The sequence below is a fragment of the Ochotona curzoniae genome, unplaced genomic scaffold (genome assembly GCF_017591425.1).
Source record: "Ochotona curzoniae isolate NIBS_2020 unplaced genomic scaffold, NIBS_Ocur_1.0 contig_523, whole genome shotgun sequence".
Classification (NCBI taxonomy): Eukaryota; Metazoa; Chordata; class Mammalia; order Lagomorpha; family Ochotonidae; genus Ochotona; species Ochotona curzoniae.
This window is the reverse complement of record NW_024466459.1, coordinates 2,541,454-2,556,190: the sequence shown is the minus strand read 5'-3', so window position 1 is coordinate 2,556,190 and position 14,737 is coordinate 2,541,454. Positions and strand designations below refer to the sequence as shown.

At 44.0% G+C, this 14,737-nt stretch overlaps 1 protein-coding gene across 4 annotated transcripts in view; it reads right to left on the bottom strand.

Annotated features, from left to right (window-relative positions):
• Positions 1–14,737, bottom strand: part of HELZ (helicase with zinc finger) — a 147,017-nt gene that overhangs the window by 117,274 nt on the left and 15,006 nt on the right. For all 4 annotated transcript variants that reach the window (XM_040989538.1, XM_040989540.1, XM_040989541.1 and 1 more), the window contains 2 exons: positions 9,606–9,833; positions 7,576–7,612 (listed from right to left, as the gene is read on the bottom strand). In XM_040989538.1, coding sequence (XP_040845472.1) covers positions 7,576–7,612; positions 9,606–9,815 — 247 coding nt within the window. In that variant the 5' untranslated portion in view covers positions 9,816–9,833. The remainder of the gene's footprint in view (positions 1–7,575; positions 7,613–9,605; positions 9,834–14,737) is intronic.

The following is a 14,737-nucleotide window of genomic DNA, read 5'->3' as shown; positions in this document are numbered from 1 at the left end:
CTCTGTCAACCTTTCAAACAAATATTTAAACAAAAAGTTTTGAGCATCTTATAAAAGTCCAAGGTAAGCTCACAACTGCCTCCAACTTACTATTCCTAACACTATTCAGATATGGCCTTGGGCATGTCACTGCAGCTCTCTGGCTCTCACAGTGGCCATCTTAAAATAGAGATGTGTATAAATCTGTCACGAGGATCCAAGGAGATAATGCAAGGACAGTTCTCTGAGGAAAAACAACTGAGGTCCAGCTAAGTGACATTTTGCACAGCATGTTTTGTCCGTTCATAAGCAGGTGGCCAAAATTAACCCTGCTTTTTATCTATAATTATTGACTATTTCTATATATTTCTGCAGGCTACAATCACATGAAGTGACTAGCAAAACCTTTTGTATAAGGGTTCCATCAATATCAATCTCTCCTTCAAAATATAAGAGCAGTGTTGGGAATTATCCCTTGTTCCTTTTCAGTTACTGGGATATTGAGGAACCACTTGTCAACACTTGAAAGCCACAAGAGAATGAAACGTGAGACTACTTCAACGCCAGATGATAATGTCATGTTTAGAGTATTGAGGCACACAGTATTTCACAAACACCTCTCAGAGCTCTCTGGCTTTGTGCAAGGCAGCTGCTAAGCTTTATGCTGCAAAGGTTCCCCCACTGGTGTTTGAATAACTCAGTTTATGTGTTTCCCTTTTCTATTTTAGACAAGAAGCAGTACCGAGAAACTCTGTTCAAACTGGTTCCTTTAAATGCAATTCTGTTTATATTCTAAGCGACATAAATCCTGTTTATGTCCTAAAGGAGTCCAGATGGAGAACTATGATAAATAGTAAATAATTACAGATAAAAAAACATTTTTTCACAGTATCATGTGAAAGAATTAAATTGCAATGCTATAAACTGATCCTTTATTAACTTTATGTCACAGATACTAAACTTGTCTCAACTATAATAATTGAACTTACCAAAAGAGATGACATTAACATACAATCTAACCTTCATAACTGTCAAGAAGTCCAATTTCCTGGGGACAATGTCCCTTCCTACCCATGATCTCAGACTGAACTGGTGTTTTCTGTCGCCTGAGAGTCACAAAAAAGGAATTCTGCACACCTTAGGCGTCTGCCTTATAACAGCACTGAAATCTCGGTACTCCTTTTCTTTTTTAATTATTACTTTATTGTGATAATCTTTACATAGTTGATTAGGGCACAAAGGGTCAAGGGCTACAGGAAAGTGGGTAAAACCATTGTTTCCACATTCTCTCTCTTTTTTTTTTCTGTATCTGGGGAAGGGGGGAGATAAAGGGAGAAGCCCCAGCCAGCCTCCCACCCATCCCAGGGTCCTTGACGGGGATTGGGGGGGGCGGTGAAAGACCTTCTCAGCACTCTTTGATTTGTAGATCTATACGCTTGAAGTGTTTCTTGCCTTTTAATGTTTTGGACTAGAAACTGAGTAATACAAATGGGGTAATCATTTACCTGTTTCAATAAAAATATTCTTAGGGTTCAATAGTCTCTGACCAATACAAGGAGAGAATTAACGATTAAAAATGCAATTCTTCTTACTTGTAAAGAATTATCTACAATGAGCAAAGTAATCTTTTTCTAAAACTTTTATTTAATTCATTTTTTTTTGAAAGACACAGAGAGAGAGAGAGCTTCCATCACTGGGTTCCTACTCAAGTTCCCATGCCAGGAATAGGCCAGGATGAATCCAGGAACCCAGACTCAATCTAGGCCTCCTACCGGAAAGGCAGGGGTTCAAGATCTTGAATTATTACCTGCTGCTTCCCAGCACACTTAAACACTCACCCAAGAAAAGTAATCTAAAACAAACTTCGGGGCCAGCACAATGGCTTAGCTAGTTAATCCTCTGCCTGTAGCACGAGCATCCTATACGGGCACTGGTTCAAGACCTGGCTACTTCTCTTCTAATCCAGCTCCCTGCTTAGGACCCGAGAAGCACTGGAATATGGCTCAAGTCCCTGGGATGCAGCACCCACGTGGGAGACCAGGAGGAAGATCCTGGCTCCTGGCTTTAGATTGGCTTCTAGCCATTGAAGCCTTTGGGGAGTGAACCAGCAGATAAAGCACACTTACTCTTTCTCTCTCCCTCCTTTTCTCTGTAGACCTGCCTTTCCAATAGAAATAAATAAATCTTTTTACAAAAAACTTAAAATACTATAAATTTTGACTACGTATTTTTTCAGGAGTGTGATTATATGAATTTGTTTTATCAAAGTCTTAGTTTTTTCCAAATTGTTTTATTGAAGAGCTTCATTTAATTAAGGTACTTTATTAAAAATCCTCAAAAAAAAAAAAGAACTAAGCCTTCAAGCTATTAATGAAGTAAAACCACTCACTGCTTAGATAAAATCACTCAGAACCAACACTTCTAGAACTGAATCAAGAATGAAAATAAATTCCCTTGTCAAATGTCAGTCTTCACTTTCAGCAATAAACGTCTCGTCCACATACAGACATAAGGCAGAAGGTCCATAACAGTACATGAACAGGCTCTCAAACAAAAGGGCATGACCGGCCCTCCCTATCTTTGTAGAAAACATGTCCCCTTTATACAGTGCACATGGAAACTGAAACCACCTAACACTGCTCACAAGTAGCTATTCTAGACCTCCGCTAAACATCTCTCCATGGGCTGGTGTTTCCACGTAGTGAGTTAAGCCACCACCTGCGATGCACGCATCCCGTATCAGAGCAGTTCAAGCCTCAGCCATTCCACTTCCCATCCAGTTTCCTGATGATGCATCTGGGAAGGCAGATGATGGCCCAAATACATGGGCATCTGTTCCCTCATGGGTGACAAAGATGGAGTTTCCAGCTCTTGTCGCTGTAACCAATGGAAGATTGTACTAGCAGAGAGAAAGTACCATTCTATCATTTTGGAAAATATACTTCTCTCTCATCCTTACTCCCTTTGTTTCAAATAAATAAAACAAATCTTCAACAGACATTCATCAACAGTTTCAAATACAAGTACTATTTATTCTCTTTCTTAAATCCCTGCTATCTCCCCCTTTCAATTCTGGCCTTTAATCTGTCATTTTCTCTCTTAACCTACTAAGGTAGGCACTAAGCTTTAAAGTTAAAATTGTACTGTCGGGGCTCGGCACAGCAGCCTAGGGGCTAAATCCTCGCCTTGACTGCACCAGGATCCCATATGGGCACCAGTTCGTATTCCAGCTACTCCACTTCCCATCCAGCTCCCTGTTTCTGACCTGGGAAAGCAGACAAGGACGGCTCAAAGCCCTGGGATGCTGCACCCATGTGGGAGACCTGGAGGAGGTTCCTGGCTCCTGGCTTCGGATTGGCACAGCATCGGCTGTTGAGGTCACTGGGGAGTGAATCATTGGATGGAAGGTCTTCCTCTCTGTCTCTCCTCTTCTCTGTATATCTGACTTTGCAATAAACACAAAATAAATCTTAAAAAAAAATGTTGGGCCCGGCGCGGTGGCGCAAGTGGTTAAAAGTCCTCGCCCGGGATCCCATATGGGCGCCGGTTCTAATCCCGGCAGCCCCGCTTCCCTTCCAGCTCCCTGCCTGTGGCCTGGGAAAGCAGTCAAGGACGGCCCAAAGCTTTGGGAACCTGCACCCACGTGGGAGACCCGGAAGAGGCTCCTGGCTTCGGATCGGCATAGTATCGGCCCGTTGCGCTCACTTGGGGAGTGAATCATCGGACGGAAGATCTTCCTCTCCGTCTCTCCTCTCTGTATATCCGCCTTTCCAATGAAAAAAATAATAAAAATAAATCTTTAAAAAAAAATGTTGGCCCCAGTTCAAAATAGATTTTTAAAAATTTATACTGTTGGTATTGGTGCCATGGTGTATAAGGTTAAACTACCTGCAGTACCAGCATCCCACACGGGTAGCAGTTCCAGTTCCAGCTGCTCCATTTCTGATCCAACTCCCTGTTTGTGGCCTGGAAAAGCAGTTGGGAATGGCCCAAAAGCCTTGAGACCCTGCTCATGGGACACCCTGAGGCAGCTCCTGGCTCCAGGCTACTGATTGGTTCAGCTCCAGCCACAGCAGCCATTTGGAGAGTGCATGCCATTTCTCCACTTACCTCATTCATCTTGCTGGTATAAAAAATTTACATTTCCCATATAATGAGTATTTCAAAGGCAGCAAAAGAATATTTCATGCAAGTTTTTCTACAATGCCAAACACAGTTTATATTCTGACAGTAAAAGTGCCTAACCTCCTCGCCCACCCTGTGGCTTAACAACCTTCTCAATTCAGAAAACACCACTGAACCTAGAACTACAATGCACATACTGAAACCTCAGGCATCGTGTTTTCAAAATGTCCTGGAATACTCATCCAGAGCCTATTTATTTAAGGTGGAATTCCAAATTTAAAATTCTATGACCCTCTGATTAGATCTTGGTTTAAACAAATCAGGTATACAAAACATTCTGGAGACAACCAGGTAGATCTAATTACGGACTAGGTTTTATATAAAAGTAGAGAATTACTGTCAATTTTATGAGGTTAATAATACTATGATTATGCAGTAATAGCCTTACTTTTAGAAATGCACACTGAATTATTTAGAGGGAAATATCAGATCTATAATTATTTTTTAACATAGCAAAACTTCACGGTTCGATTTTGGTTTTGGGAATATGAATGCCTAATATACTAGGTATTTCCTTTTTTTTTTTCCTATCTTTTTAAGTCTGTCATAGTAAAACTATTTAATGTTTTTGAATTCTGTGACAAAGAAAGACCTATAGTTTGCATTCCTGCCTGCAGCGGGTCAGAGGTGGCAAACATGAGGAGGGGAGGGGAGTCACAATGAGACATGTTGAGACTCCCAGGCGATGTAAACCAACAACCCGAAAGAAGGAGAACAAACATCAGGACAACACCACATACAAGACATGAACACAGAAAGGTGGGGCTGGGGGAGCCCGGGACAGGAGCGATCCCTGGGAGCCTCTTCGCACAGGGAAGCGCATCAAAAAGGACCGAAGACACGGACGTCAGCTCACACTCTATCACTGACCAGGCGCACCCACAGGATCTTCTCTCACATAAAGATAGCATTACCAAAGTTAAAAACGAAAATCTATGTGTAAAAGCAGAACTAGCAACCATAATCTTGACCAAGATTTCGAAATGTTTACTTCAAATGAACAAGTCTGTATTTACTGTTTTTGTACATTTAAAAAAATAAACATTTTCCATGTTCTTCCTAATTACATAAGGAGAACAAGGAATGCACACAATTTAACTAATTTTAACTCTTTTCCAAAAGTGTAAAGCTGGCCAATTTTTCACTTTTACACACTTTACTGCAATGGATATCACTTTTTTGTTCAACTTTTTGCTTCTTTTACATTATTTACTTGGGATAGCACCCCAGAAATGAAATTAGTGAGTCAAAGGGTATAAACATATTACATTCCAGCTCAAACTTGTCCAACACAACAAGAGGATGCTCATCTCATTACCAATTTATCTTAGATAAGGATTAAACTTTTACTTTGGTAATTCAGTAGTTGTAAAATAGAACCTAATTCTAAAGTGCTAAGTAGGCAATTAATAGAAAATGTAACACTTCCCTCCAACTATAGTGTTTGCGTTCCTGAACCTTCTGCAAGCCATCTAAGCTTCGGGGATCTTTGTTGGTACATCTCCAAAATGAGAAGACCGCATCAACTTCACTAGTACTCAGAGAAGTGAGAATTAAAGAAAGAAGGACTGTTTCTCACACAGGAGACACACAAAATTTTAAGACTGTCAGTTTCAGTAGAGGGAAATTCCAGAACACCAGCATCCTCACACACTCTTGGAGGCGTGTGCATTTCAAACTGACTAACCATACCCTAAACCTGGAAATCCAGCACTGAAGACGACTCCACAGAAGCAAAGACAAACAACGAAGAAGGCAGGTTTGTGACAGGACCATTAATGATGATAACTAGACGTTATCATCAACAGCCCACCCTCACTGCGGACGGAAGAACAACTGGAGTCAGTGTGGTTAAGTTAGATACCTAGGTAAGCTAGTGTGCTCAGTAAGAAAGCGGACTACGTTGTGACACTCACACTCTAACATAGTCTAAGCATTTGCATACCACTACAGCGAATGAGAGGCGGAAGACAGAGCAAACTAATAACAGTGATCTCTTCAGAAAGAGAAGAAGTTCCACCTTGCCTCCTTTATCTACTGTTTTGTGCTTCTTGGTAATTTTCTTTCAAGAAAGACTGTGCTAGTTTACCCCATCCATTCTAGTCCATCCCCAAACCACACATTCTACGAAGCAAGGATCTCAGAGAGGCCACTGAGTCTGCAATGAACACTCAAATTACGTTGAATACACCACAGGATGATGAAATATGGTCCTGTAAGATTTAAAAGGAAAAAAAAAGGCCTTTGGGGCCCGGCATGGTAGCCTAATAGCTACAGTTCTTGTCTTGCACGTACCAGGATCCCATATGGGCGCCGGTTCTAATCCTGGCCAACCTGCTTCCCATCCAGCTCCCTACTTGTGGCCTGGGAAAGCAGTCGAGGACGACCCAAAGCCTTGGGACCCTGCACCCCCATGGGAGACCCAGAAGAAGTTCCCGGCTCCTGGCTTCAAATAAATAGGCTCAGCTCCACCATTGTGGCCACTTTGGGAGTGAATCAGCAGAGGGTAGATCTTTCTCTGTCTCCTTTCCTATCTGTGTATCTGCCTTTCTAATAAAAATAAGTAAATCTTAAAAAAAAAAAAAAAAAAAGAAAAAAATGCCTTTCAAACTGTTGACTTGAGGCATACTAGAAAACTTATTTTCAACACCCCCAACGACTCCATACTCTGGGTCAATGATACATTCTACATACAAGTCACAAAAGTCAATACTTGCACCAAGAATATGCGACTCAACATGGCGTTCTCCTCCCACGTGTCCCTAGTTCAACCTGAGGGAAATGGCCACATTCACTGAGGAAAGGATGAACGTGGTGAAAGGATTCCTGGAAAGGATCCTTGCCCTGACTACTCAAGGGCAAGAATCTCAACTTCCCTCCAAAAGAAAACAAGACAACCACAGCACGGCATTCTGACCAGTCTTAGCCCTAAGGAGACTCTGACAAAGAGGGAAAGCATCTTAGCAGGGCTGAGGAGGCCCACCTGTTCAAGCATAACATTTTTAAAAAACATTTTATTAAAACACAGGGTATCTATCAAGAAGTGCACTTAAGTACACAACATCCATAAAAGCAAAGCATTTCTAGTACCCCAAGGTCCTCGCTGTTCCCAGCCCCCATGTCCAAAATTTTCATCAATATGAGCTATTTCTCTTAAGCTTTGCTCCTATTGGCTGGAACTACCCACACAAACTTTGCGAGGACACACTATGAATGTTCCCAGGGAAGTAACAGGAGAACCCCACCCCTGTGCACCTGTCACAGCAGGAAAACCATCACTCCCATCAGTCACGGGCCACCACATTGTAACCACTTGAGATTAACTGATAGAAAAGAATCAAACCTTAAACATTGCTCAATTAAATAATTCAAAGTCTTCAGATCAGAAAAGAGGCCCTTTTTCAAACATACCATGCCTACAGTCTTCATCAGCTTGCCCGTAGTTTTTCTGTAAAATAAAAGCCACAAGGTAAAGCTAAGTCATTCAAGGCCTGCTTTAACAGAGATGGAATTAAAGAAAAGCTTGTGTTTGTTTCAAATTTTAAATTATTAATGCAAATTTAATGTTCATTGATGTAAATTAAATACTCAAGGAGCAAAGCTAACCCTGGAGCTCTGGGAGTTATACAACACAACAGGTAAATGCCAGAATGGGTCCCCTACTCCACTGGCTCATGCCCTCACTTCTCACCTCCCTCTAACTTCCACCTCACCAGACCTCCTTCCAGGCAGTAAAAGCTTTTACTTAGAAGACCCAAGACAGCAGTAGAGAACTGCTGTGCACTGTCACTACCATGCCCACTCACTCCCACACACACACCGTCTTCCTTCCAGCTGTGGGCAGGTGGGCTACCTATCTTTCTGTTTACAATCAGTCCTGCCACGTACCCAGATGTGCTCTGCCCCTACCCAAGCACACCACTCCAGCAAGCCTCCGGTTCCTCCTACATCACCAGTTTTTGCCTTTGGTCATTTTATGCCTATAAACAAATATGCTGCTATTTCTCCCATTTAAGACTGTCCTATTCACGACTTCACTCTCTCACTAGCTACTTTTCTTTTTTGGCTCTCTGTATGAATGTGTATGTGCTTCTGTGTGGCAAAACTCACCAACAACTGTCTCTAGTTTAACTCCCAGACTGCTGTGGACACTGAGCTCCTGGTTCCTTCTCTTCTCTCCAATCTCTTTGCACTGTTGTAACAGAAGACTAGGTCCTTGGGCCTCTTCTCTTTTGATATGGATAAACGAGAAAACTCCCCAGCCCCACTGGGTGGACTTACTCAGGCCTTAGACTTTATACACCCCACACTCACATTCCTTTCTCCTCCAAACTCCATATTGCAAATACAACTACTTGTACAATGTCTTAGCAGGATTATCTAAACAACATCTAGAACTCAATAGGTCCAAAACTAAACTCCCACCTTCCTCCATAAAACCACAGCTACAGCTTTCTGACTTCAAAGAAACTGCTCAGACAAAAACAAATACTAAGGCAGGTGACCACGACTGTTCTCTCATTCCCTGCATCCACACTTCTAGGAAATCCTGTTGTTTCTACCTTTAACTTAGAGACCACAACTTGTCACTATGCCTACTTCTCTCACTTTGGTCTCAGCCACCGTCCGCTCAGGACTGGATTCTTCCAACAGTCTCCAAACATGTTTCCTTGCATCCACCCTTGCCCTTCTCAAGGCTGTTCTCAACACAAAAACCAAAGCACTCCTGTGAAATGAGATGACATCACCTCTGTGCCCAGTGCCCCCAGAGAACAGAAACCCAGATCTTCAGAGGGACACAAGTCCCCCACACTCCAGCCCTCTCCCCCCATCCTCTTCTGCCCTGTGGGAGCCACCCCGGCCTCCCAACTGTTCAACACAAACACAGCAAGTGTGCTTCCATCTCGGGGCCTCTGCGCTGACTGCTCCCATTGCCTACAAATCTGTTTCTCCAGATTTCCACGTCTCACCTACTAACCTCCTTTGACCCACCTTGACCACTCTGCCAAAGAGTACGCCAAGCCCATCTCTGACCCGTTACTTCCAATCTTCCTAGCCCTGTTCTTTTCTCAGGTGGCTACCATATCTGAACCATGGAAACTGTTTTTAATGTCTACTGTTGGTGTCACTCCTACTAAGGGGGATTTTCCTCCTTTTTTTCATCAATGTGTACACCAACTTCCTAGGCCAGTGTCTGGCAAATATTATGTGCCCAATAAATATCTAGTAAAAGAATGACTCATTCACAAATGCTTCACAAGTAGTTCCATTTCCACTGTTTCAATAAAAACAGACGCTGTCAACAAAGATTCCACTTATATCCCTTTAGTCCACAATGACCTGACTTATACAAGATAGGGAGTGCCCAGCTCTGGTCCCCAGCTGGTAAAAAGAGCCATTTTCCATGATTCAACAGCAGGTTATCAACCATGTCTACCCACCAGCTGCAAAAATGAGGCGATTCTGTAGAGAAGACTCTCGATCTTGATGCGTTCTATCTCCAGAGGACACGGCCCGGGGAAGTCGGCCATGGGAGACTGGTTGAGAGAAAGCAGGGCCTCTGTGCAGTGCCTGAGGGCCATCTCATAGTCCTGCCTCTGCAGGGACTCACAGGCTCGTTCACATGACTTCTCAGCTCTGCTGTCTTCCATGACTCAGGAACAAAAACCCTACAGACAGGCAGAAGGAACAAGGAGAGAGGAATAACACTGTGTTAATTACGAGTCTTGTCCTATTCCAATCTCAGCGGGCTTAATTATCCATCTGAATAGTTACTCTCAACTAGCCCTTTGATCAAAGTCAACGCTATTGAGGCCACAACATCTATACCTCCCTGACCATATTCCAAAGTATTCACTAAGAGCCAAGCAAACTGTCAACCAAAAGCCAGGAATGCAACAATGGTATACAAAATTTGTAACCGGGGCAATGTGTAACTGGGGAAAACATATAAATGAAATGTTTTTCAATACCAGGAAGTGTAATAATCCAGAAAGGATTTCCTTGTTTTTAACCCAAAGTATAAAAATATCTCATGCCCAAACCTCCAAATCTCAGTCTCATAATTCTGTGACTATTACTGCCAAAAATCAAATCTATACCAAGTAGGACTTTTCTGCCACCAATTTAAAAACTATGTGGGCCCGGCAGCATGGCCTAGTAGCTAAAGTCCTCGCCTTGAACTCACCAGGATCCCATATGGGCGCCGGTTCTAATCCCGGCAGCTCCACTTCCCATCCAACTCCCTGCTTGTGGCCTTGGAAAGCAGTCGAGGACGGCCCAAGGCTTTGGGACCCTGCACCCGTGTGGGAGACCTGGAAGAAGTTCCTGGCTCCTGCCTGCAGATCGGCATAGCATCGGCCATTGCGCTCACTTGGGGAGTGAATCGTCAGACAAAAGATCTTCCTCTCTGTCTCTCCTCCTCTCTGTGTATCTGACTTTGTAATAAAAATAAATAAATCTTAAAAAAAAATTTTTTTTAAAAACTAAGAAAGAAGCCTGACATGTCACAATTCCTAAGGGCCAGGCCTGGAGCGAGCGGCAATGGAGGCAAATACGGAACCCATTGTCACTGCTTTCAAGAAACTCAGACTCCAGCAAGAGAACCTAAGCACAAATGAGTAATTCCCAGAAAGACTTACACCACGCACCTGAGGACATGAGCTGCCCCCAAGGGTGAATGGTAGTTCACTACCCAGAGAATAGAGAGAGAGCTCGGACAAAAAGAACAAGCAAATCACCAAGCGGAAAAAATATACAGCCGAGATTCATAGTGTGTCAGAGGGGTAGGAGAAGCTACGAATATCACACCAAGAACCAAGCTACGTTCGCATGAGCGGTAGGGCTGGGTGGAACAAACCAGGCAACTGGATCCACCAGTGTGTGCATTGCTGGTACAGGTAACATACAAAACTTGACCCTGAACTGGCTGGCATACCCAGGAGTCAAGTCTGAGGTTGCCCCAGACATTTCCTGGAGGACAAGAACACTGGACTCAAACCCTGGCCACAGGGAAAATCACAATATATGTGGTCTGACCTTGCAGTGCTGGGAATGGGCCTGATCAGTGCTGATACCCGTGCAGTGGACAGCATGCCCAGATGCACATGGGGACATGATGGCCAGCTCATTGAGGCCAGCAGAGGACAAGGAGCTCCTCATCAGAGGATGAAAGGCAGAACGGGTTGGACAGTTCTCCTGATCAAGCTTTGTAGCAAGTGTCTGGGTCTGTGGACTGGGAACGCACTAAGGTGAACTTGGTCAACCCACAGACCTTAGTTAGAAAGGTTTCTCAACCTTGGTGCAACAAAGCTGGTAATGTCTCAGAACTACCAAAACCATTAAGTAATACCCTCAGAACACTGCTTCCCATACCAGGGTCTCTAAGAAACCATCCGATGACCACCCCTCATCCCGAGTGCCAATGCAGTTTGACATCAAGGAGTGGCCCTCCCCTCCCCCTTTTGTGGGCACAAGAGAGAAAGAAAACACTGAAACGTTTGTACCACCTACCTTCCTCCATGCCTCGACCCTCCCCATGTTAATCGAAGGCCCACATGGACATGTATTCCTTTCAACTATATAAACAATACTTTAAAAATAAAAGATCCAAGGCCCTTATTATTCCAATGCCAAAGGAGCAAAGCATATCAATACAGAAAACTACCAAAAATCAGTGCTATGAAGAACTTGTTAGAAAGCAAAGAAACAAACTGCAGGGCTAAGAAGTAGCCAGCTCTGCCACTATTCATGATCAGTGAGACACTGCACTCAGAGAGACAGTGAGCACACAAGCATGGCTCTCCCCAGCCACCGGCAAAGCAGATCAGAAGCCCTGCACACCAAGCACATAACCCCTTCTCCCCGACAATCACAACACAGCTGCAGGGGTCGTCTTGCTGACTCCTGGTGACCCTGTGGAACATGCGACTGCTGGTCCTGCTGCCTCCACGTCCTCTCCTCCCAGCACTCCCACCTTACCCACAACGCCTCGAGGGCCTTTTCTGTCCCTTCTGCCCATCTGCAGCCACTCTGGTACTCTCCACTGGCCTCCTTGTCTAGATAAGGACAACCTGGTGCTGCCCGTTGCCAACCTGCTCTCCAGCCACTTGCTGCCTATTAAATGCAGTCCAAGTCTATGGGAGAGAAGTTTGGGACCTTTAGCCCAAAGTCAGCAACAGTGAGTGAGCAAGAGATTCCAGCCCCGCCCCTCCAGCTTTTGAGTTTCTCGGTATACCAAAAAAACACAGACAAAGTTAAGGAATTAAGATGAAGTTCAAAACAGATCAAAATAGACTTCAATGGTATTCCTTAGCATTTGTAAAATAGGGGTGGCATACTCATGGAGGACATTTTAATGGTCTCTACTTTCCCCAGATTGGAATTTTATATTTTATAAAACTTAAAACCTGAGATGAGCCTTAAACTGAGTGGTTACTGTCCCAGCATCCCACATCAGAGTTCAAGGGTTCAATACCCAGTGTAGGTCCTCACTTCAGCCTGCTTTTGCGTTTGCTTTCTCTTTCTCTCCCCTCCTCCTTTCCTCCATCCCGATGTTGTTTTTATTTATTTATTTAAATACCACACCAGTAAAAATGTCTGTTAGCTGAGGCAAGTGAATAACATTTGTCAGTCTGAGGCAAGCGACTACATCTAGTATCTCAACTTGCACATCCACTTCCTGTGGTCACTGAGGAATACTATGAAACAGTAGGTACAAAGCAAGCAAAAGGGGCTGGCGCTGTAACACAGCACATGAAGCCACCACCTGTAACATCAGCGTTCCATGTGGGCACCGGTCCACCTCCCAGCTGCTCCACTTCTGATACAGCTCCCTGTTACTGTGTCTGGAAAAGCAGATGGCTCCAAGTGTTTGGGCCCCTGCACCCACATGGGAAACCTGGAAGAAACCCCCTGCTCCTGGCTTTGGCCTGGGCCAGCTCCAGCCATTGCAGCCAATATTTGGGGGTGAACCAGCAGATGGAAGACCTCCCTTTCTCTTTTTCTTCCTCTCGCCCTGTAACTCCACCTCTCAAATAAATAAATCTTAAAAACAAAACAAAAACTTGTAAAATAATGCCCGTTCACGATTCTGTGACTATGTTATTTACCTGAAATTCCAAACTTTCAATTTATAATAAAAGGAAAGTGCTTTATTGATGTCAACATACAATACTTGGAGAAAATACCATCCGATATAATGTCTTCACCTACTTGAAAGACAAATTACTTCTCTTCCTTTCCCCATCTCAATGGACTCGTACCTGTTATGCAAAAATCACCAGCTATTGGAGAAATGCGTGCATTTGTATGTGGCTGATGAAGAAGTGGTTATGCACCAAAACCAAAGGTATAAGTCAACTCTACTGTCTTTAATCAATAAACATATTCATCAGGGAGATCCAACGACACTATTATGTCAATAGAGACTCCAGGCAGGATTAGTGACTTCAGGAGCTTTGGTGAGAAACGACTTCAGGATCCAATCCACCAGGCTCAGGTGCCGAACTCAGAAATCTTGCTTCCATGACAAATGCCTTGGCTGACCAGGTCCTGAACGTTTGTTCCTAAGCAAGGTCCACCTGGGCCTCACCAACCAGGGGCACTTCACTGCTGTGTGGATCTCAACATGACACAGGTCTCTGTTCCACTGTCTTCTCTGGTTTTCCAAAAACAGCAGCAATCTGCTATGCACCTTCCTTCTGAAGAAGCTAAAGCAATTCCCCAAGTTAAATAAAAACTGAAAAAGTAAAAAAAAAAAAAAAAAAATTTCTACACACCTAAGTCAAATTAAACTGGACTATACATAGGCAACAACATACATGAGACTTCTAGAACCACTCATACAGCAGGCCAGCTCCCTGCGGCACTTCACTGTGCAGTTGCCACTCTGGTCACACAGGTACACCCATCCAGAGTAGCAAAAGAAAGACAAGCCAGACTGATACCTTTTAAAAATAAGCCCACAGGCCCGGTGCAATAGCATAGTGGTTAAAGTCCTTGCCTTGAACACACCGGGATCCCATATGGGCACTGGTTCTAATACCAGCAACCCCACTTCCCATCCAACTCCATGCTTGTGGACTGGGAAAGCAATTGAGGATAGCCCAAAGCTTTGGGAACCTACATCCACATGGGAGACCCAGAAAGAAGTTCCTGGCTCCTGGCTCCAGATTGGCACAGCACCGGCCGTTGCGCTCACTTGGGGAGTAAATCATCTGACGGAAGATCTTCCTCTCTGTCTCTTCTCCTCTCTGTACATCTGCCTTTCCAATTAAAATATATAAAACTTAAAAAAAAAAAAAAAAAAGCCCACACCCTGGCCCAGAGGAATGTGGAGAGGTGGTGTGCCAGAACAGGCCCCAGGCCCGGGCAACAGGGCCTTGGAGCACAGTGTGGCTGCCATCACACTTCCGTTGGAAGAAAGGACTTGGTTAAAAACCTTCACTCTAGAGATGGCACAGTAACATCAGAATGCCTATAAAATGATGTCCTGGCTCATATCGGGGACACCCACAACCCGCCTTCAGCCTCCCCTTCCCACTCCGCACAACGCCCATACCTTCCCACCCCT